The 24,181-nt window shown below is 42.7% G+C and overlaps 1 protein-coding gene across 1 annotated transcript in view; it reads left to right on the plus strand.

Annotated features, from left to right (window-relative positions):
• Positions 1 to 351: 351 nt before the first annotated feature.
• PLCXD2 (phosphatidylinositol specific phospholipase C X domain containing 2) overlaps positions 352 to 24,181 on the plus strand; it is a 49,749-nt gene continuing 25,919 nt past the window's right edge. The window contains exon 1 of the mRNA XM_058555766.1: positions 352 to 1,047. Within this exon, the coding sequence (XP_058411749.1) occupies positions 885 to 1,047 (163 nt within the window). The 5' untranslated portion in view covers positions 352 to 884. The remainder of the gene's footprint in view (positions 1,048 to 24,181) is intronic.

Raw genomic sequence — 24,181 nt, forward strand, 5'->3', positions numbered from 1 at the left:
TGAGGAGGGAAAGAAACATCTGTGGTCGGTTCTAATATCTGAGGGCTGCTTGCGCGACAGGCTGGAGGAAAGAAGACCTGTCTGAGGTCGACTGGTCCGAGCCTGCAAGCCTCCCTGCCGGCAGCCCCTGCGGCGGGCTCTGTCTACACACAGCCAGGCTGGAGGACCGCAGGGAGGAGGCGGCGGCCGCCGAGCGCTGGGAGCCTCTCCGCCGGGCGGCCGGGGAGGGCGCGGGCCAATCAGAGCGCGCTCCGCCGGCAGCCAATCACCGGCCGCCTCGCCCGGCAAATCTGCCCGGCAGTGCGCGGCGGGGCGGGGCCGCCGGGGAGCGGGCGCCGCCGGTTACACTTCTAAGCGCCTCCGGGAGCCCCGGGGCAGCGGAGTCCGTGCCGGGAAGCCGGGAGGGCTAGCAGGCAGGCCAGCTTAGGTGCCGGCCCAGTGACATCCACAGAAGATAAACCAGGCCGGCGATGGTGCGTCCGGGCGCTCACGTGTGTCGAGACCCACCGGCTCGTCTATTTGCGGTGTGAGCACCTGTCGTGTGGCGGCTCCGGGCGTGGCTGCTCGTCGGGCGGGCAGTTCCTGTGAGATTTATCCCTAGGGGCCTGCCTTCCCCGGCTCCAGAGGGGAACCTAAGAAGTTTAACCGAGCCGGGTTTGAGCAGATTAAGGGAGTGAAACAGCGGCTGGGCCGGGGAGGGTGGGGACTGCGGGTGCTGAGGGGGTGGGAACCACCTATTTGTCCCGTCTCCCAGGCAGAAAAGGCCTTTTGGCAAGACTGGCGTGACAAAGGTGGCCCTGAAATGCCTAGAGCCTGGGCAATGATGATCACTGAGTGAGTGGCACTGGGCTGACCCTAGGCAGTTTGTTGAGTAGCAGACAGGGATGCTAGCGGTGCGGAAGGCGAGGAGCAAACTCAGGATGGGGACCATCTGCTCCCCCAACCCCAGCGGGACAAAGACATCATCGGAGGTCTGCAATGCCGACTGGATGGGCTCGCTCCCCCCTCACCTCCACAACGTCCCGCTTTCCAATCTGGCAATCCCAGGTATTCTATTCCTGCTTCTCTCCCAGTGTGTGATTCTGCCATTTTAGTGTTTTTAATGGGTTGTGTTGCTTTTTTATTGTACTGAGAAAATAATTGTCAGTGACCTTAACTAAACCTGTGTTTATTTCCAAACCAAAAACTTAACACTGAAGCAGCTGCTGTATGGAGATTTAAGCACACTGCATCATTGGCAAAGAGATTTAGGAGAATGGAAGCACGGTTTTTGTTTGTTTGTTTGTTTGTTTGTGTCTTTGTTTTGTTTTTACTTGATAGCCTCATTCTAAGAATATTACCTTCTTACTGTTGGGGCCAGGGTATGTGAGGGGTGCATTTACTTGAATCACTTAAAGGAAAAAGGAGAGACCAAGGGTAATGAATAGAGAGTCATTAATTTTAGACCTGGATCAAAATTCAAACTGAAAAGTATTTCCTTTCTCATTTGTCTGACCTTGCATATTGGAGAAAAAAACAAAAAACAGATTAGAATTCGAGAATAAGTTCAGACCCGACCGAGTATAAAGGCATATTTCTGTTGTTGGAGAAGTCAGAAATAGAGAATGCAAGTGCTGGTCACAGGCAGTCATTAGGTGTGATGGGGTGGTGGTGTTGGAAGCTTTGTCTATATATACACAGGTGTCTGCTGGCTGATCTAGAACCAAAGCCTTGAAAAGCACTTCTGCTCCAGCCACTGCCTCTCTCCTGGGGGTTTAATACCTTGACATCACTCTCATTAGATTTGTTAAATGTATCCTCTTCCTTCCACTCAAAAGCTGGTTAAAGCACGATTTCTCGGCAAGGACTTCAGACTACAGTGATCTTGGCCTAGTGTGCCGGGCAAAGTCCTAGATGCTGGTGCTTGGAAAGCGCTCCTAGGAGCTGGGGATGGACTATTGCCAATCCTTCCTCTCACCTGGAGACACAGCAGTTGACTTCACTCCTAGACAGACTCCCAGGCATCCCGGGAGCAATCTGCCTTTTTGGTGGCTGACAAGATGACCTCATGCAACCCCAGGTCTTTGCTTTCTATGCACGAGGAAGAGCAGTGCTGGCTTCTGATGCAGCCTTTTCCTTCCTCACTTCTTCTTTTGGAAGCCCTCCATGTTCATTGTCCTCGTGGGCTATTGTTGCTTTTGAGCAAGGAGAGTGTTGCAAAATCTCTTTATAGTTATGATCACTTGTGTTTTATCAGCCTTTGACTACAGCTCCTTGGGAAATGCCAGATGGTCACGTTCAGAACAGGTCTTTTCCGTGTTTAATGGATGCCTGTGGAGTCATCGCTGAAATGATGCACAGGCCTCTTTAACATTAGTCATTTGTCTTCAGGTTTTCCAGTGGAATTGTTTTGTCAGGTGATAGGGCAGGAAGTGTGTGTTTGCAAACAGAATGGCATCTTAGGCAGGCCCTGAATAGCTCTGTCATTCAGGGCATGTCCAGGTAGGTTGCGGCTTCCTTCTTCCTGTTGTACTTTGGACAGCTCACAGCACAGCTGTAGCTCTGCCCATGGCTTGGCTATGCACTCTGACTCCATGACTCCACAAAGGAGCTGGGCATTCATTCTGCAGTCTATGGGGTATCTCACAGTTATGAATTGCCAGGGTTTGCAAAGAGCAGGAGCCTCCTCCTGTAACTGGAAATTTGGTGATTAGCCATCATGGAGAAGGCAGAAGTTGTTCACCCTGTTTTGTGAAGTCCAGTCCTTCTAAGCAAAAAAAAAAAAAAAAAGCCTTGAGTGCTGAAAATGTCTTGAATTTACTACAGCGAATGCCCTTCTCTTGGCAGCGGAAGGGACATGAGTGTGCGCATATATAAGATCAAGACAGGAAAACCACATATTTAGTGCTGGCCATTCATGGACCCCCACCCCCACCCCACCCCCGCCACACCACTAGGTCTCTTTCCTCTACCTCAGGCTTCATATCCCCAGCCAAAGGCCAGCAGTCAAGTTCTGCCAAGACTTGCAGAGAAATTCTGAAATGCAAAAGGCATTCAGGAAGTGGAGGCCACCATCTTCCTCCTCCTTCCTCTCATCCTCTTCCCCCTCATCATCACCTTCATCATAATAGCTATTGTTTACTGAGCACGACCGTGCAACACCACTGACATACGTTATCCCAAGTCCTTACACCTCTGCATCCTTATTTTGGAAATAAGGAAATTATTGTCCAGAGAGGTTAAGTAATTTTCTCAAGATCACACAAATAGTAAATAACAGAACTAATATTTAAGCCCTTATGTAGCTGGCTTCAAAACCCATACACTGTCCCTGTGTCCCTAAGGGGACCTTGAAAGGTGCAGAGCAGCAGTAAGGGCGGGGGGTAGTCTCTAACTGAAAACCAGTCTTCACAGACCATCCTCTGCAGCGAATGAAAGAACTTGTAAAACTGGGTGGTCTTTATCTGAGTGATTACATATCACTGTGAACAGATAGATACATACATAGACAGATGTATATGTGTACATATTATATATCTGAGTAAATATATATAAATTTCCCTTTCTACAATTGTGTGTGTGTGTATATATGTATATCCCTGTTTAGAATTGGAACCTAGTAAGTTTAAATTCAAATTTAGTGCTTAGACATATTTTGTGTGTGTGTGTGTGCACATAAATATGTGTTCGCATTGTGGACCTAGGACATCTGTAAGATTGGGTCAGATCTGTCAGGATGGGGGTGGGGCAGCATGACATGGGAAAGGGCAGGGGAAAGGCAGAAGTTCTGGCACTAGTAGCAGACCTGGGAAGGAGTAAACTACGTCAGATGTGAGTGCATCTGCCGCATTTGCCTAAGTCGCGATGGGAGAGAACAAGTGTGAATATACACCTCTCAACAAAGCCTTGGTGTATTATTTGGCTTCCACACCTGTTAAGACCACCTGTTAATGACCACTGTCACCCAAACACATTGAAATATCTTGGAGAAGAACCTCAGAACAATTCTGATTGCCAGCTGTGTAGAATGATTGGAGACGTTAAAGATAAAGAATCTGGAAATTGCGAAAGTCAGATTTTTAAATTAAAGCTTTAAATCTACATTTTTGCTGATGTTAGTGAAAGCACAATGTTCTTTATGGACAAATGGACTGATAGGAAAAATTTTTTCTATAATGTATACAGCTTTTCAATGAATTATTTTTCTTTATATATTTTAGTGCTATTTTTTTTTTTAACCATGCTTTTTCCCTTCTTTTTATTAGAAAGGTCTATTGGAAAGACCATTGAACTTAAGGGTCTTGAAATTTGATATTGTTGATTCTGGTTGTGTGATATTGAAGAAGGATCTGAATTTCTCAGGAATTAGTTTCCTCATTTGTAATTAAGATGTTAGATTAAATAAAATATAGAATCCTCTCCAAATTAAAAATTCTTTGATTAATTTGAGGGATTTTTGTTTGTTTCTTTGGTTTTTACCTGTTCTTTCTGTAAATGTAGAAAGAGACGGGAAGAATGATTGCATCATTTAAGTCTAAAGGCCGTTTCTCTTATGCCTCTTCAAAATAAGAAATTATTTTTGGCTTGTGAAAACAAGGACTCTCAATTGCCAGAATGAAGCAGGGTCTTCTCACTTTTGCCTCCAAAAAGAGACTGTACATTAGTTTTCTAAATGAACAGACCTGAGTACATTTTAGGAAACCTCCATGCTCAGGCCTGGGAGACCCAAAGATGAATCAGGCATCAACCTTGCTGTATATATATATACCTTCACCATACATAATTTTTGGAAAAACTAATTGGGTAAATATTAAAACAGAGATATAAATAAAGTGTTATAGAAGCACACAGAATGGAAAGATTAATTCCAACTTTTAAGATTAGGAACTACTTTGTTGAAAAAATGGCATTTGACCTGAAATTTAAAGAATGGTCAAAATTTTAAGGGATGTGGCTTGGGAGCCAGGGCTGGGAAGGGGGCTTTCCAGGTGAAATACACCAAATGAGCTAAGGGATGGGGGTGTTTTGGGAAATGGCTGGAGGACTCCCTCTCCTGCCCCTCAGTAATGTGCTGTTAATATCTTTATCATGGTACTTCTCAGCAGATTATTTTCAGGTGTCTGTCTTCCACATCATCTATGAACAACTTGCACACAGAGAATATGACTTATTTCTCTTTATAACCTAAGTCCCAGTACAGGGTAGCGGCTGGATCATTGGTGACTGTTAAGTGAATAATTTAATGTATGGAACCGGAGAATAAGAATGCTGAAAGGTGGCTTGCAGACACCATCATTTTCAATGGTGATCACAGCTAAACTAAATAGTTTGGTTAGGTTCACCCTGTGTAAATAGCCATATGAAGCAATCTGAACATTTCCAAACCATTTCTTGTTACTTTTACGTAATATTCCTGTAGCTCCAGATAAGGTTTGTCACTGAGCTGCATTAAAAATGAAGATTCTGAGGCAGAGTAAAATGGTCAGAAGAGTCAAAGCAGAACTCTCCTGGAACTTCTGTCCTAGGAACAATTCTTTCACCTGCATCCTTTCTGCCTTCCTTCTTCCCCTGTCAAATTTGAGCTTCTCACGTTTCCTGTCTGGCTGCAGCCTCAGCTGCTTTTGTTTCTTGTTCCCCTCTTCACCTTCCTTCCTTCCTTGACCTGGCCTGTCTCCCGGCCTCTCCCTTTCCGGGGTCAATCCTTGCTCAGACGCTCCTCCCTGCTCTCCTATTCCCGGACGGTTCTCTGTTCTCTTCTTGCTGATGATCATTCCCTTCTCTTCTTTTTTACCTTTCTGGAATCCTATCCTTTCCCATGCAGTTCTGCCTTGACCACGTGGTGACTTCTATAGCTCTTCTCCTGTGGTCCCACACTCACTTCCCACACGTGTGACATGGAGACGAAATCACCCCGGGGGCGGGATAAAGAGATCTTATTCAAATCGTGCTGTGGAAGTTGGATCAGGTCTGGTGCATCTAAAAGAGATTTGGGGGAACCACCCCAAAAGGGTGCAAAATACATGTGGATCAAGAAGTTTAGGTTGGCTCCTCTTTGAGGATACCATGAGCCGTGAGTTGGCCCTAGAACAAACCCATCTCCTACAGGATTTGGAGTTGTGGAAAACCGAGGACCAAGTTGAATCTACCAGGTCTGACCCAGGCAGGAAAAAATCATACGGGGCCAAAATGTTCCCTTAAGTGGGAATAGATTGTTGTTGTTGTTTTACGTTTTTTCTCTGAGTGGTCATGGTGAGGAATAAAAAGAGGCTATGACTTTGGTGTTCCCATTAGTGGGTTTCTCTTCTAAGAAGGTTCATCACTTCCCTAGATTTCCCCCCTCTCACCCCCATCACACAAAAGCCGCAAGGAATTCAGGCGTCACACATGTCTGTAAGAGGTGGAATCGTGGATTGGTTTAGAGTATTAACGCTAAAACCACAGTATATGAATTTGAACCCCAACTCTGCCCCTTACGACTCTGTGACCTTGGACAAGTTACTTAACCTGTGTGTGCCTCAGTGTCCTTCTCTATAAAGCAGATATAATCACGGTACTACCTCATTCAGTCAGTGTGAGAATTAAATTAATTCATATGGCATACTTAGAAGAGTTTCTGTCACAAAATAAGCAGAAAAAAATAATAATTGTTATTATTATTATGTGTCTTTTTTTTACCTTAATCACAACATTCAAGTATTGAAAGCCTGAGCCTGAAATGGACAACAAAAGAGAGTGTGAGATGCAGTCCATAACCTCGGATAATTTACAGTCTAGTCAAGGAGCTAACCTTCCAATTAAGCCGTGTGGCTCAGTGTTTTCTGTCTGATCAGATCAGGGGAACTGGAATGGTCATCCCCTCAGGGACTGAGCGTTAAGGGAAGGGTACATGGAAGGTTGCCCAGGAAGTGCGAACCAAGGGACTCTTAAATGCAGTGTGAGGCCAGCTGATCAAGAGAGCCAGAAAATCCTCTTTAGCTACTTACTCTGTCCTCCCGTCCCATGTTCAGCTGTCAAACTTTGTCATTTCCAGACATCCAAAGCCTTTGGGAAAAATTCAGCTCTCCATGACAGGACCATATTGTTAGCTTTGCTTCTGGTCTCCTCGTTTCCCCATCACTTGTCCTCCTAACCCAGTCATTTTGTTTCCAGCTCAAGAGTAGGAACATTACAAAATGCCTTCCTTTGAACAAATCTCTGTACATAGTTTGTAGCTCCTTCCTTAGCCATTGGAATAGCTTCATGATGCCTCCAAACATATGCATCACCCCCCACACACACACACACATAGTACCCATCACCAGTGCACAACCACTGAGCTATGACCTTAGCCTCACCCTCAAGAGCGCCCGCGTTCTAATAAAGATCTCTTTATAAAGATCCTGCAAATCATGCCCACTGACGGTTCAGATCCTCGGAGCCTGCTCTGTCACCTGCATGTTGCTGTGTCAGATGTGCTCCTGAGGCTGAGGATTTGGTTTCTAGCACATGATCTGACCTGACCTCCACTCCATAGACAAGCTGGCTCCACATATCTCCCCAGCCTCTTAGAGCATATAAGTCCAGGCACACTAGAGGTAATGTTAGTGAAAGCTTCATTGTCCTGTAACTTTGCCTTTGGGAAAAGTGCAAACCACTTTGCAAATACTAACTAACTCTAATGAGAGTTTCAAACCAGGCCTGCGGAGGAGGGGTTATTTATAGATGTTGTAATAAGTGGGTGTGTTTGTACAGGTGAAAAGAATTTGAACACACCGTCAAGACCCAAATTCAGGGGCTGGCCCAGTAGCGTAGTGGTTAAGTTTGCATGTTCCGCTTCAGCGGCCTGGGGTTCATGGGTTTGAGGGGTTCACAGGCTCGGATCCCAGGTGCGGACCTACACACTGCTCATCAAGCCATGCTGTGGTGGCATCCCATATATAAAGTAGAGGAAGATTGGCACAGATGTTAGCTCAGGGCCAATCTTCCTCACAAAAAAAAAAAGAAAAAAGACCCAAATTTAGGTGGAGGACAACTGTGACCAAATCTGTTTGAGTATTTACACCTGTGGTTAAGCAGCAGTCCTTCTACTTTCTCACATCTATAAGAGTTTGGATTATATCTCTGAACACTCATGACGATCAAACATACCTGGGAGGATTATGTTAGTAGATCTCTAGGTTGCTCCAAGAGAAAATGGATTTGGCCACAGAGGCCTGCATTGCTCTGAGGGGCATGTCTAGATTGTGTTATCTATGAAACATCAGCAGTCTTTCTTGGATCCATTGTCTGCTAAGCAGCTGAAATTTTCTAAGAGAATAAAAGGTTGCTTTTTTTTAATTTCCAATTATTCTAGAACTATTGGCTGTAAGGTATTATTTCTTCTTGGAGAGAATATCCTATCCAACATTTTTTTTTCTCTGTACAGACCTGACAATAGCAAAATAAAGGGAAAAATAGGAAGCATTTGTACCTGCTAATGCAAATATCTTAGAGTGCAGGAGTAATGGGGGAACTGAAAAATTCCTAGACTGTGTCAAACTGAGATGAATATTTTATGAACATGTATGATTTGAAGGCTTATATACTGAAAGTGATATTCTTAAGGTACAATTGAAACCAGATAAAAAATGCTAAACAGATAAAGGTGAAGACAGTGTCCCCCCTCCTCCCTGGGTTTGAGTTCAGGTCATCGTCCTGGCAGGAGGTACCCAGGTAGATCCTCATAAGAATTGTAAGAATTGTGTGAGCACATTGTGTCAGTTTGGCTAAAAAAAAATTATTGCTTTTGCTTCTTTTCATTCTCATTGCCTATATTCAAAAAATGTATTCATCTCAAGGAAAATCGTTTATTCAAAGGATATTTATTGAATGCCCTTGTGGCAGGTACTGTGTTAGTTGAAGTGAATATGGAGATGAAGACGATTCTCCCTGCTCTTTGTGAAGTTATGATCTTAGAAGAAAGCCAAAATTCAAACCCTGTGGAGAAGAATGCATAGGACACTAAAATACTCAGAAAACCAACACGCAATCTAGTCACTGGAAGGAGGAGGAAAGCTGGGTAGATTGGGCTCCCAAGAGGAGATGACCCTTGGGTTAAAGTCACGTTAAAGTGATTTAACTTTACCTTAACAGGAGTGGGAAGAATGTCAAGCAGGTGAATGACAAGGACTACTTGACAAGAGCAAGTAGTAAATATCCACGTGTTACAGGTGGAAAAAAGAGTGTCACAATGCAGAGGTACCAAGGAGCGAGAGATGAGAGTGACCTTGAGGAAACCGGAACAGTCTGGAGTGGTCAGAGCATAGATTTCATTTAAAGAAAGTTTTGGATATGAGGCTGGGAAAGTGGGCTAATGAGCCTTATGTGTCATGCCAAGATTAAATGTTAAACGTTATCCCAAAGGCAAAAAGCAGCCACTGAGAAACTTGGTCAGGAATGGGTGAAAAGCCCTCAGAGAACTGGCTAAGGGTGAAGAGAAACAAAATGGCCCATCAGTTGTTAAGGATGCTGACAGGTAACATGAGAAATTCATTGTTTCTTTTATTCTGTTTAATACATATGTGTTCATTCTCTTCCATATGCCAGGCTCTCTCCTGGGCACTGGTGGTTCAGTGATGATCCGGATAGACATGGCTCCTGCCTCCAAAGAGCTTACAGTCTAGTTGGAGAAATGGACATTTAATCAAGCAGTTATGACACAATGTCCTATGTAGAATGATTGGGGAGGTAGACGTCACTGCTGGAAGAAGAGTATAGTAGGGGCAACTTTACAAGACTTGGGAGTCCAGGGAGGCCTCCTGGAGGAGGTGGGAAGTTAACTACAATCTGAAGGATACATAGGAATTATTCTCCAGGATAACAGGAACAAGGGAAAGACTGTTCTAGGAAAGAGTGTTCTAGGAAAGCAAACAATGCAGATGAAGACCTTGAAGAGAGGAAACGGCCCTTGTACAAACAAAGAAGTTCATTGCAGTGTACTGTAGGGTCCAAGGAGGAGAGTGGCAGGACACCGAGAGGGCTAATGAGCTGTGTTAAAGGGATTTAACCTTACCCTCCCAGGAGTGGGAAGAGTGGCTAGCAGGTGATTGACAAGGTCAACTATGTGTTTTGGGAAGATCCCTCTGGCTGCAGTCCACAAAATGGATTGGAATCAGGAAGTACTGTAACCAAGTACTGTAACCACTTAGTTGCCGATGAGGTCCTCCAGGTGGGAGGTGATGCGGACGTGAGAAGGAGAGTGACAGTGTGGATGAAGGAAAAGGGACAGACACAGGAGATAGAGAGGAAGACGTATCAGCTGGACTTGGCGATGAACTGGATGGTGAAAGAGAAGGCACAGCTGTCTTGGGTACCTGGGTGGAGGGTGATAGCCTTTGCAGAGATAGGGATACACGGGAAGGAGCAGGTTTAGGGGTGGTGGAGGGAAGCAGATATGCTTAGTTTGGGCGTGCTGAGTTTGAGGTACCTGTGGAACATTTCCGAGTTGGGAGAAAGGTATAGATGGAACCCAGTGGAAATTATTTCAAAGCCAAATCTTACATTTTGCAATTTGCCAAACCCACTGCCCTCACCCACAGGTACTATTATATCCAATATGAGATGATTTGAGTTTGAAATTAGTGTCTTTATTTTTTTATTTTTTTTTTTTAGATTTCAGCTAAAATGTTACTTCTTTCAGGAAATCTGTCCTGAACTTCCAGTACCATTTAAGCAACCTCCAATGCTCATCTAGTGTTCTGCTTGTTCTGCATGAATTCTACTATTTCTTGTTTAACTATTTCCCCAACTATCTTGACAGCTTGGGGGTGGGGGTGGGGGTTAGCTATGTGCATTACATCACCACCCAGCTGTGACATGGAAACTTTTAGTTCCTTTGCCAGATCATCAATACCATTTATTTCACACACTGACATCCAGGGTTACACCAAGAGGCTCAATGAAAGCAGGAGAATTTTATAGTAGAATATTTAATTTAATGTAACTTTTTCTCCTACTATAAACATTTTCCTGTTTTCCCCTAAACCTTCATACTATTCTTTCTCTTGTGTTAAAAACTGAAAGATTGTTCAGTCAAATGAGAAAGCTCATTTGGGGGGATGACCAAGTGCCCTTGTAGGGTGTCACTTTACCAAAGACGATGCCATCTGTTCAGAGACAGAGCAGGGTGATAATTAGCAAAATAGAGGAAGAATTTCTAATTAGTGAATTACTTATACAATGTCTTATTTGGGGGTAAGGATTGGGGTTTATTGGACACTGGAGGAAGAGGAAGTCTTTCAAAATAAGATAGATACCCATCCATATGTAGAGGGCTTCAAAATGCCTCCCATATGTGGAATTGAAAACCCTTTGACTCACACAACTCATTGGATGTTGAGACTGATTTGGAGAATATCTAGGGCAGTGGAATTCCCATAGTGCCCTGCAGAGCCCTGGTGCTCTCTTGGAGCCCCGGGGACACTTCAAGACCAAGAGTGGGGACTATCAGGGACAGGCCTTTAATCAGAGAAGCTCTACTTCTATTTATTTTTACATGTAAATACTTTGTTTGACAACATTCCTGGTCTGAAAGCACCCTGAAAACCTCTGATTTACTCCAACTTTCTCTAGTTCATCCAGCTAGTTGGGGGTAGACCAGGACCGGCTCTCTTGATTCCCAGGCTGATGGCTGTCCTCAGACAGTAGGATGCCCCTTGGCTTCTCAGCACATAAAAAAGTTGATCAATATCCTCTGGTTCCAAGTGTTCTGCCTTATACAGTTGCTTTGTTGCACTGTGAATAATTATGAATTCAATAGACACCTGATTAAAACTTCAATTGGCCGCATGGACCTCTCAGATTTTGCTGACAGTTGGATGGTTATTATTAACATTCTCCCACATGCCCCATGGAAAATAATCCAGTCTGATAGGAGGAGTTTATCCTTTTGGGTTGGCAAGGTTTAAAGATATTATTCTTTGGTGTGGGAAACTGCTGAACAGTCCCCTGGTCTTGAACCTTGGACTCACGCGGGCTATATTTTGTATATTCTGAAGATGCCTCAGCCTTTCTGCACTTGTCAGTATGGAGTCAAGTTCTCCACAAATGCTGCATTTTTCTCAAAGACCTAATTCAAGTGTGTGAGATGGGAGACCCCAAGGAGATGTTATTAGAAGATAATTTACATGGACATAATTTGCAGGAAATCTACTCTCTAGGACATTTCCTTTTAAATTGTTCAATGTGGTATTTTATCATAGCTGCTCCTTTAGTCATCCTTTCTGGTTTATTTTTGTCTTCTGTGTTTTCTGACACATTGCTCTTTATTGACCCAGATAGGTCAAACTAGAAGAACAAATGGAGATAAATGGTGCTGAAGGTGAAAAGGTGCGGAGAGTGAACTCTTGTCTCTTTAGAGAATTATGGATGGACCAAAGAGAAGTTTGGGAGAGGACCAGGAGACCTAGGCTTACCTCTCATAGGCAACTCTCTAAACAGCTGTTCATTCAAGAAATCATGCTTACACTTATTCTACACACATGTATTCAGTGCTTGCTATATGCCAGAAACTTACGAAGTATGGAGATATGCACATGAATTAGACATGACGCCACCCTCAAAAACTCACACTCAGGTGTTGGTGACAAATACGGAGATAATTACTACAGTGTCCCAAGTGCATCATGTGAACAAAACGCTGTGGAAGCACAGGGCAAAGAGCAGTTAAATCTGCTTAGTGCAGTCACGTGAGCTCACAGACAAATGACTGTGACCTGAGTCACATACCAATACAGGAGCACCTCAGATATACTGCAGTGTCGGTTCCACTCCACCACAACAAAGCGAATATCGCAATGAAGCAAGTCACAAAAATTTTTTGGTTTCCCAATGCGTATAAAAGTTATGTTTACACTACTATAGTCTCTTAACTGCACAAGAGCATTATGTCTAAAAAACCAATGTGCATACCTTAATCAAAAAATAGTTTATTGCTAAAAACTGCTAACCATCATCTGAGCCTTCAGCGAGTCATAATCTTTTTGCTGGTGGAGGGTCCTGCCTCGAGGTTGACAGCTGCTGACTGATCAGCGTGGTGGTTGCTGAAGCTTGGGGAGGATGTGGCAATTTCTTAAAATAAGACAACAAGAAAGTTTGTCGCAGCAACTGACCCTTTCACAAACGATTTCTCTGTAGCATGCGATGCTGTTTGATAGCATTTTACCCGCAGTAGAAGTTCTTTTAAAATTGGAGTCAGTCCTCTCAAACCCTGCCGCTGCATTATCAACTACTTTTATGTAATGTTCTAAATCCTTTATTATCATTTCAACAGTCTTCACAGCATCTTCACCAGGAGTAGATTCCATCTCAAGAAACCACTTTCTTTGCTCATCCTTAAGAAGCAAATCCTCATCCTTTAAAGTTTTATCATGAGATTGCAGCAATTCAGTCACATCTTCAGGCTCCACTTCTAATTCTAGTTCTCTTGCTGTCTCCACCACATCTGCAGTTACTTCCTCCACTGAAGTCTTGAACTGCTCAAAGTCATCCGTGAGGGTTGGAATTAACTTCTTTCAAACTCCTTTTAATGTTGATATTTTGACCTTTTCCCATGAATCATGAAAGTTCTTAATGGCATCTAGAATGGTGAATTCTTTCCAGAAGGTTTTCAATTTACTTTGCCCAGATCCATCAGAGGAATCACTATCTATGGCATCTATAGCCTTATGAAATGTATTTCTTAGATAATAAGACTTGAAAGTCGAAATTACTCCTTGATTCATGGGCTGCAAAATGGATGTTGTGTTAGCAGGCACAAAAATGATATTAATCTCATTGTACATCTCCATCAGAGCTCTTGGATGACCAGGGCATTGTCAATGATCAGTAATATTTTGAAAGGAAACTTTTTTTCTGGGCAGTAGGTCTCATCAGTGGGCTTAAAATATTTAGTAAACCATGTTGTAAACAGATATGCTGTCATCCAGACCTTGTTGTTCCATTTATAGAGCACAGGCAGAGTAGATTTAGCATAATTCTTAAGGGCCCTAGGATTTTCACAATGGTAAATGAGCATTGGCTTCAACTTAAAGTCACCAGCTGCATTAGCCCCTAAGAAGAGAGTAAGCCTGTCCTTTGAAGCTTCGAAGCCAGGCATTGACTTCTCCTCTCTAGCTATGAAAGTCCTAGATGGCCCCCGCTTCCAATATAAGGCTGTTTCATCTACATTGAAAATCTGTTGTTTAGTGTAGCCACCTTCATTAATGATCTCAGCTAGATCTTCTGGATAACTTGCTGCAGCTTCTACATCAGCACTTGCTGCTTCACCTTGCACTTTTATGTTATGGAGATGGCTTCTTTCCTTAAATTTCATGAGCCAACCTCTACTAGCTTCACACTTTTCTTCTGCAGCTTCCTCACCTCTCTCAGTCTTCATAGAATTGAAGAGAATTAAGGCCTTGCTCTGAATTAGGCTTTGTCTTAAGGGAATATTGTGGCTGGTTTGATCTTCTATTCAGACCACTAAAACTTTCTCCATACCAGCAATAAAGTTGTTTTGCTTTCTTATCATTTGTGTGTTCACTGGAGTAACACTTTCAGTTTCCTTCAGGAACTTTTCCTTTGCATTCACCACTTGGCTAACTGGCACAAGAGGCCTAGCTTTCGGTCTATCTAGGCTTTTGACATGCCTTCCTCACTCAACTTAATCATTTCTAGCTTTTGATTTAAAGTGAGAGATGTGCACCTCTTCCTTTCACTTGAACACTTAGAGGCCATTGTAGGGTTATTAATTGGCCTAATTTCAATATTGCTGTGTCTCAGGAAATAGGGAGGCCCAAGGAGAGGGAGAGAGACGGGGGAACGGCCAGTTGGTGGAGCAGTCAGAGTGCACACAATATTTATCGATTAAGTTCACCGTCCTATATGGGCGCAGTGCGTGGGGCCCCAAAACGATGACAATAGTGACATCAAAGATCCCTGATCACAGATCGCCAGAACAAATATAATAATAATGAAAAAGTTGGAAATATTGCGAGAATTACCAAAATGTGCCACAGAGACGCAAAGTAAGCAAGTGCTGTTGGAAGAATGGCACCGTTTGACTTGCTCAATGCAGGTTTGCCACAAACCTTCAATTTGTAAAAAATGCAATATCTGTGAAGTGCGATATCTGAAAACAAGGTACGCCTGTAATTAAAATGGAAGGCAAGGGACAATGAGATTGTTCCCAAAGACTCTTAGAGTTTCTTGTTTTTCTAGACAAATCTTTTGCTATATTCAGTAACCATAAGGCCTGCTTCTCATACATAACTTTGCAAATGACTATGTTCTTACCTCAGGCCACAGAAATATTTTCACATGCAAAATTATAATCTATTCATTTCAAATTTATTGCAATATTCAATGTTCATAGAGATTAAATACCTGAGTTGTAATACAAGATGTTTTTGTACAAAAGCTGCCCTAAACATCCTCAGCCTTTAAGGACACGTTCATTTTTATGTCTGTTCTTAATATTTTTTATCTTATCTCTATCTTTAACTTTTATTCACATGGGAGGCAGTATAGAGAAGTAGTTCAGAGTGTGTGTTCTGTTTTACCATACCTATGATCAAATCCTAGTTACGAGTTACATGACCTTGAATAAAAAATTTAACCTTTCTGTCCCTTAGTTTTCTCATCTGTGAAACTGAGATAATTATAGTATCTACTTCACAAGTGCAAGGTTACAGGAAGCACAGTCCACGAGACGGCCCTCACTCTGACACTAATTGCAAGTTTGGGGAGTTCTCAAGATCACCCTTAGTTTCAATAATTTACTAGAGGTACTCACAAAACCACTGAAAACTGTTATACTCACAGTTACTGTTTATTACAGCTGAAAGCTACCGATTAAAATCAGCCAAGTGAAGAGGTACATAGGACCGAGTTCAGGAAAGTTCCAAACGTGGCGTTTCCAGCTGTCTGCTCCCCTGGAGTCATGGTCAGAGCTACTTTCCTGGTATTGATGTATGACAATCACACAAGGTATCGCTAACCCAGGACGGTCACCCAAGCCTTCGTGTCCAGAGTCTCTATTGAGGCTCCGCATGGCTGACCTCAGTATCCAGCCCCCCAGAGGTCAAGCCTGTACCTGTGTGAGTTAAAGCCACCACCATAAATCTCATCCTTAGACTTTTTGATGTGGCCTTAAAGCACCCCCAGCTAAACAAAGATACTCTTATCAGCCAGGATATTCCCAGGGTTTAAGATTACCTCCCAGAGCCGAGGACAAAGAGCAGACCTCTCCTTGGGCAAGGTTAAGTTCTTCACTACACAACAAAGTTGTTTAAGAATTAAATAAGATAATACACGCAATGTGCTTAGAATATTGTCTAGCACAAAACAAGAATAACTTTTGGATATATAACTATTATTATCAGTCCTTTTTGATCACCTAGTGTGCACCTAGCATCATACTAGATGCCATAGGAAATCTTTACAAAATTAACAAGGTATAGTTTGTAATACTGTAGGAGAATCCTAAGGTTCAAATAAAGCCAATAAAAGCAGAATATGGAGAGTGCCACAGTAAAGAAACAAGCAAACTGTGCTAAGGACCTGGAAAAGGGGCAGGTACTTCCAGATAGGAGTTCCGGAACAGCTGCACCAGGAGGGCACCTGGGGGCTGGCCTGAGGAGTGAGTAAGATTTCAGTGTGGGGAGGAAGGGCATTCCAGACGGAGGGAACCAAATGAATACGATTAGAGATGAGAAAGCAAGGGCACCTTCAGGAAACAGGGAAGGGCTGCAGGGACTCACTGTAGAAGAGACGGAAGAGAGAAACAGAAAGGACTGGAAAGACAGACTTAAGCCAGATTGAGAGAGGTTTTCAACGTGGTGCTGGGCACTTTCTGCTTTGTCGAGTGGGCTTTAGGGAGCCAGTGACAACTTAGGGCCCAAAGAAAACCCCAAAAGAAAATATTTTGTCTCTTTTCATGACTTCAGTCTTTGAACATGCTCTTTCCTCAGCCACGACACCGTCCCTCCCAATACCCCCACTTCACTTGGCCGAGAATGATTCATCCCGCAAGAAACAGCTCGGGTACTTCTGTGCACACCTCCATCATGGGGCACATTGTGTGCCGTTGAGACTGTTTACTTGTGTTTCTGCTGTACACAACTCTGTGTTGTCATCTCTGTATGCTCGGTGTCTGTATGCTGGTTCAGAAGAAGTACTTTATGAAAAGGGAGGGAGCAAAAGAGGAGAGAGACATGGAATCTTGAAATATCTACAAAGAATTTAAGCATAAAGAGCAGATATTTCTAGTTAATTTAAGGAGAAACTAGGACACACAGAGAGAAAATAATAGTGCATAGGGGAAGACAAAATCTTATACCTGCATTGCCATGTCTTCTCAAGGTGTCCCAAGGCTTTAAGAATAAGAATAAGAAAAAGAGGCAGAAGAAGAGCCTACTATAAAACACTTCTAAAGCACTTACTAGGTGCCTGATATTGCTGTACTTGATTTTTGTAAGGCCAGTTAACCTTTACAACCCACTGATGTAAGTACTATTATTATCTCTGTTTGACAGATGAGGAAATCGAGGTACAGAGAAGTTAAGCAAATTGCAACAGAAATCCTGATAACAATACCAGAATTGTAAAACCCTGGTCTTGCCAAATTCATTTAATTGCATTTAAATAAAAGACATTGATAGAGTTGGAGATTGACCCAGTGTTGGGCTGTAACTTCAATTCCTTTTGTTGGTTGTAATACAGACTAGCTTTCTTTTCATCCGAGGCGTTTGTTTCCACGCCCGACTCTGATCCTGAGCACCCACGAGGACCGCTGTGTCTGAAGGACCGCCTGCTAACCTGTTCCAGCTGAACAAGTCACTTTTTTTTTTCAAGACGAGACATCTAGGAGGCTTTGTATTGACTCAGAATAAAAGCAGTCCAGTGGTTTAAGTGGTCTGTGTAGTAATCGCCCCGCAAGGCTCCAGCAGAGAAAAAATCCTCCTGCCTCTGTCCGGAAAGATCGGCAGAGGCTTTTAGCAGATTTGTAAGCTTGTCAGAACACTCATCTTCCAGGCTGGGGGTGTTTTCCTTCACTTCCCCCGCTGTGTGTGTAACGTACAAATGTCCTGTAAACCCATCATTTCGTGTAAGTTAGACTGCTACTTGTTGGATTGTCCCTCCTCCTCCTTCCCTTTCCTCTGTCGGAGGCCTTGGCTTGGTGCTTCATTTACAGGAGAGAGAACAAACCCCTCTTGTTCTTGCCGGAGATCTAGCTGAGGAGCTTCCCTCGATGTCCATCATTCTGCAGTTTGTCAAATGAATCTTAAACTCACCCCGCCCTGTGAAAAATTTCAACCAAGCTAGGTGATTATGAAGGTGTTTTTTTCAAAGTCCCTACGATAAATCTCATAAAAATATTCCGCAAAGCAATGAAATGCCAGCCTTTGGACTAAAGGGAACTGTTACCTAAATGCTAAACAAGAAGCGACCTACTGGCCAATGCATTCAATTAATGTAGTGCAGATCCAACGCTGGCCCCCCAGAGGACGGTCCTCGTGCAAGTGAGAAGCTGAATCTGTGACGGAAAGAATTCCTCCAGAAATTTGACGGAATTCTCAGATGGGCCAAAAATAAATCCATACACGCTTAGGCTTGGGAAATGATTTGCTTTTTGCAAATATGATGAGTTAGATCTATAAGCACATTTTCTGCTTAAGTATAGCAAATATGAAAGAAATGTATCTTATTTCTTTGCAGTAATTAATAATCCTTGTTAAGATAGGGTCATAAATTCCTTTAATTAGCTGTTAATAAATTGGAATCACGTGATGCTTAAGACAGAAGAGACTCTAAAGCTCATTTCACCCACCTTCCTAAATTTGCAAATGGAGAAACTGAACTCCAGTATGAACTTTAAAAGCTGAAGTTCATACAAGTCATCAGAGCAGAGCCAGCGCTGGGATTCAGGCTCTGAGCTGTGTAACTGCAAAGAAAACGTGTCCTCAACTGAGAGAAGGTTAGAGTGCCCTCATGTGTCCCTACAATGAAATCCTTCATGTCTTTACAAAGTTTACAATCACTGTAATCTCTCCATCAATTTCCTGCACCGGGGTGAGGGTCAGACGTTTAGCTCTAAAAACAAACCCTGTGATCACCATGTTACGGGAAGTAAATGCGCAATGCATTTGACTTGTTTAATCAGTAAGGATATGGAAGCAATAATATCGTCCCTCGAGTAGCTGTGTGTGGATTCAGGTCTGACAGACCTGGGTTTCTGCCCCAGGCAGCCATTTGCAATCTTTGTAACCCTAAACTAGTTGCAAAACCGGTCTGAACCTCAGTTTCCTCATCTGTAAAATGCAGGTAATCACTCCCTTGCAGGATCGTGGCAGAGATTAAATGAGACCATGTAAGAGAAGTGCCCAGGCTGGTATTTGATACTCATGAACATTCAATCAAGTGAAGTTGTTATTAGTTACTTTCAGACGTGAGCCCCCGCCCGGGATCACCAGCAAGTTCATGATGACGGAACTGAAGTGCAGGCGCTGGGGAGGTAAACAATGTCTGTGGGATGCTTTTAGCTCTTGGAGGAGAGGTTTCCATGAGCTCTGGGGGCAGAGGGAAAGGAGAGATACTTTTTAAAGAAATACATACTGAATATGTGATTCCTCCAAAATAAATTCTTCCTTCAGATGGGGAAATTCAAATGGAGCTAGGCCAAATGGCTTTCCCACCGTGGAATCTCTTTCAGAGATAATACACGGTCTCTGGCACTAAGGGTCCAGCAGCCAAAGAAGCAGCCACTACTCTGAAAGAAAGTGTTTGAAAACCGCATCCTATTTATGGCATTAATCCAGTTCTTTTAGAAGTCTTTATTTATTGAGAGGGTAACCATATTAAAATCAATACAGAAAAGAGGTGGAAAACAATGTCTGGATGAATTCCTCCTTTGATTTTAACTTTTCTTAACTCTATTTTATGAAACAATTCTGCTTAAGTGTTCAGCAGAATGGCAGTAAATCAAGTCCTTTTGCCCCAGTGAACTTGCAAAGGTTCCTTCCTCCCTCCTAGTAATTCTCACAGCCATCCTTTTCACACATGTGGGAGGGAGGTATCATTACGTACAATACAAAGAGACTTGACCTTTAAATGTCAGTGGAGGTGTGGAGTCTGGCAATTCTGTATCTTCCACTAGCTCCTTGGAGAATCAAGGGAAATAGTCCAACAGTGTAAGCGGGAAAGGGAGAGGTGTGAAAGGAACACACCACCTGTGTCTCTCTCTTTTTGTTTTTACATAAGCAAGGAAAAGGAAAGGAAAGGAAAGATTGGGCTGGCTCTGTCATCTAAACACTAATTCTAGATACCACCATCCCTGCGAGATTTATGTAGATCATCACACTGCAAGAACAGATCGAAGGCTGCTCAGAGTTCACAAGCCTCGAGCCTGGGGTCGCTCTCCCTTTCTGGGAATCTGTTACCTTTAAATAAGGCAAATGCAGCACATGAGACCGAGGCATTATTATTTACGGGAGACTTATCATCGGGCCCATCTACGGTTGTGGAGGAGCAAAGTTGGAGCCTCTGAGCCTCAGCAGGGGTGCACCACGCTCAGCAACACACGCAGCCATGACATACCGGCTGGAGAATGCTGCATTCTACACCGCTGCAGGGCTACTCTGGGCAATGTGAAGCTGGAGCTCGCCTCTCTTTGTGGTTGTAAATCTATAGTCAACTAATAAAAAGATATTCCCTACCTCATCCTCGGATGTCTCCTGTGTGCAGGTTAACTGAACAATAAATTTTCTAGCTGCTGTCATTACCTCCATAGCATTTGTGAAACACTCCATTCCTGGTGTCCATCTCATTTTCTGCTTTATGCTTTTGTCTCTTTATACATCATTTCTCTCCTTAGAATGCCCTAGATTATCGATGCTTATATTGCTAGCCTTGATGGTAGAGTTTTAATTCCAGCAGACCAAGAAAAAGATTTTTCATAAAATGATCTTTTTAAAGTCCATCTCAACCAGAGAGAGGCCTCCTCTTGTCGTCTTCCACCTTCTCGTCTCTTTTATGTGGCTCTACTCCACTCCCCAGCTAGGTCTGCCCCTGCCGTTAGTTTCTGGTCCAGGCATTGGGTGAGATGAGGCAAGGAGGACGATCCAGCAGAGGAGAGCCCCTGGGGTGATGGGGCCTGGAAACAGGGTTGGACCGAGACACATGTTTGCTTCAGACAGGGTTATTCATGACTTAGAACTGTAGAAGTGAAATTGTAGCACATTTTTGAAAAGTCCCATTAGGTTTGTCCCCTCTCCCAGAAGCCTCTCCCCAGCCCCGCAGCCCCTGTGATTCGTTCTTTCTTTCGCCTTCTGATTCTCAGCCTTCCTTCCTGGCCTCTCTCTCAACCTCTCTCCCCTTTCTCAGCAGAACAATTTAGATCTTTCCAAGCTTCTGGCTCCAGACTTGCACACCCCCACCCGCTGCTTAATACTGTTTCGAGTATGTCAGAAACCGTTAATGCCAAAGATGAATATTTCAGTTGTGCTTAGCAAACAAAGGATAGCAGTTACCAGGATTCGCTCTGCTTAGAGGACAGTGTGGACTAAAAATGACTTTTTTTTTCTTATCACATGTTCATATTCAAGATAAAGAGTTTACTATGTGCGTCAAAGAGAGCATTTTTTTAAACATCTTGCCCATTTTGTAAGGAGTCACTGGTGAAAATCTGCATTAACTGGCACCAAATGTGCAGTTCATTCCAGCAATGCTCTCACATCCCTTGTGGACCGGCCCCTTCAGCCGCTGCTCTGCTGGTGTGCCCCCAACATAGCTATCCCTGGAAGCCCGCTGTCCTGCCAGAGCTGGCTGTCCTGATCAAGAAGATGCCGGAGAGGGAGATGAGCTGGTGATGACCTCCGTGGGAAGTCAGAGCCGAACAGTAGGGGTCTGAGTCCAGTTGGCCCAGTGCTCTCTGAAGGGCCAGAGAGGTGTTTGAGTCTGACAGTGGACATTGGTGCTGAGGGTGTCAGCAGTTCCTACATGGCTGTTCTGAAACTTGACCTTGCTGATAAGTTCCATATGCATATTGAGACACGTTTTTAGTCATATGTAAAATTAAGAAGTGGTCTCTCCAAACCTTAGAAAAATATCCAGAGTTTTTGATCAAACAATCTTGAGTGGAAATGTTTTGATTGCCTCAGTTTTAGTACATTTGAAATTTTTTTAGTTTCTTAAAAATTGCAGGTCCATTAAAATGCAAGCACTTTTAGTGAGACAATGTGTTTGAGGGCCTAAATCTCATTTCTTTAGCTCATTTTCTAAGAAATATTGTTGAAAGATTTCTTAATAAAAATTTTATTAAGACAGAGTCTTCTGGGCTCTATGTAAATCAAAGCATAAAACATCTTATTTTCTCAGAAAAATTCAATCCTTTAAAATGGTTTAACAAGTCACCGGGCTGTCGTCTCCAAAACTCTCAGAGATGGATGGACAGTATCAAAAAGAGCTTTTGTTGAGCTGGGCCTCCCAGTATGACCCCAATTCCATCTGGGGTCTGTTCTCTCTTAGGAGATGGGAGAAAATTACTGTCTCTCTTTGGCTTAAACACTTACAGCTTTTCTCTCTATATAAAGCATGACAGTGCTCTCTCTTCTATTGTTTGCACTGACCGTCTTTTGATCTAGCTTAGCCTTTATTCCTGCCCAGACACCTTCTGGTCATCTGAATGACCTGGCTTTATTAGGATAGAGTGGAAGCAAGACTTTTGGTCTTTTGTGTTTGGGCACCTTTGATATCCTTTTGTTGTTTTTGGATGGGGAAGCGTCTTTGCAGCTAAGATCTTGCCAATTTGCCCAGAACATTTTTTTGGTATGTGTATTTTACATTAGTTTAGAAAAACACATTTGACATTCAATGCCATTTTATGCAGCATCAGCTCTGGTGGGTGTCCAGCAAGACAGCTACACCCGTTTTCCTGCAGGCTTCCTACATTACTCTGGCCTCACTTGACGGTATATAGGCTGATAATCAGGGAAAGAATATGTAAATTATGAATCATATGACCTAAAGTTCAAGCTGAGTAAAATAGACAAGCCCTAATTGGACACTGACAATTCCTGATAGAAAATGCATGCACGTTTAATATATGTTTTAAGACCAAGCTTACCGTGGACCAGACTATCTTAGTTCTGATCGAAAAAATATGATGAAGTCCTGATAAAAATTTGGAGTTTACATGGCTTTTTAAAAAATAAGCTCAAAATAATAATTGTCTTTAAAAGAAATTTTGCAGAATGATTATTATATCTATTAGAAGCTCTCTTGATATTAATAAAAATACTTCTGTGAAATACTAGATATTTTTCAGTTCTTTTAAACATACTTTTCCAAGTAGATGAAGTGTGTTTTGGTTTTTCTCCTGAGTAAGAGTTTTATCTGAATTTCACTTCAGATAGACCAGTTTTAGTGTCAACATAGACACATAGACATGCCCATAAATGCTTTGGTAACTGAGAGACATTAGTTCCAAACACCTCTATAGAGATCCCTATGATGAAGTCTTGCTATCTAAACATTTGCTATAACAACTTTTAAGATTTGTTTTGTCTGGAATTCACTGCCTGAATCAAAAATCTCTTTATAGTGAATTCACACATGTGGGCTAGCAAAAACATTTTGAGTTGCAGGTACATCCAGACAAGAAGATGGAGAATGTGTTGCATCTCCCAATAGGCTCAAGTTGTGCATTAGTGCTCTCAACTTACCACATTATTGAGTGAAAACATCTTCTAAAAAAGCTAAAAGCCTGTGAATAAAATAGGTGAACCCAAGAGGCCTGAAAAGCCCACACATGCAAAGAAAAATGGAAAGAGATAAAGTATGTTGAGAGAGGCGAACTAACACGCTTGGCTGTGCTTGTGTCCCCAAGAACTATGCACTAATGTTTTCAGTGTGTAAGAAAAGACAGAAAAACTTCTGAAAGTGTCTTTGATTCTGGTGCTTGGTGTTTAAAATACTTTATATTCTGGAATGATTCTTTGTGGATGGTTTTATAGGTTTTGAGTGTTTTTGTGATATTTGTTAAAACTGATAGGGTTTTTTGATGGGTTGGGAAAGCATTACTGTTTTTTCCATTTTAAATAAAGGATTATAGGTTTTCACTCTTCAAAAATCTGGTGTCCAACATGCTTTTAGCAATAGATTGGATTGGTTTTTCTGTATTTGTTTTTCTATAGAAATCACTTGAGGA

The sequence above is a fragment of the Diceros bicornis genome, chromosome 15, assembly GCF_020826845.1.
Source record: "Diceros bicornis minor isolate mBicDic1 chromosome 15, mDicBic1.mat.cur, whole genome shotgun sequence".
Classification (NCBI taxonomy): domain Eukaryota; kingdom Metazoa; phylum Chordata; class Mammalia; order Perissodactyla; family Rhinocerotidae; genus Diceros; species Diceros bicornis.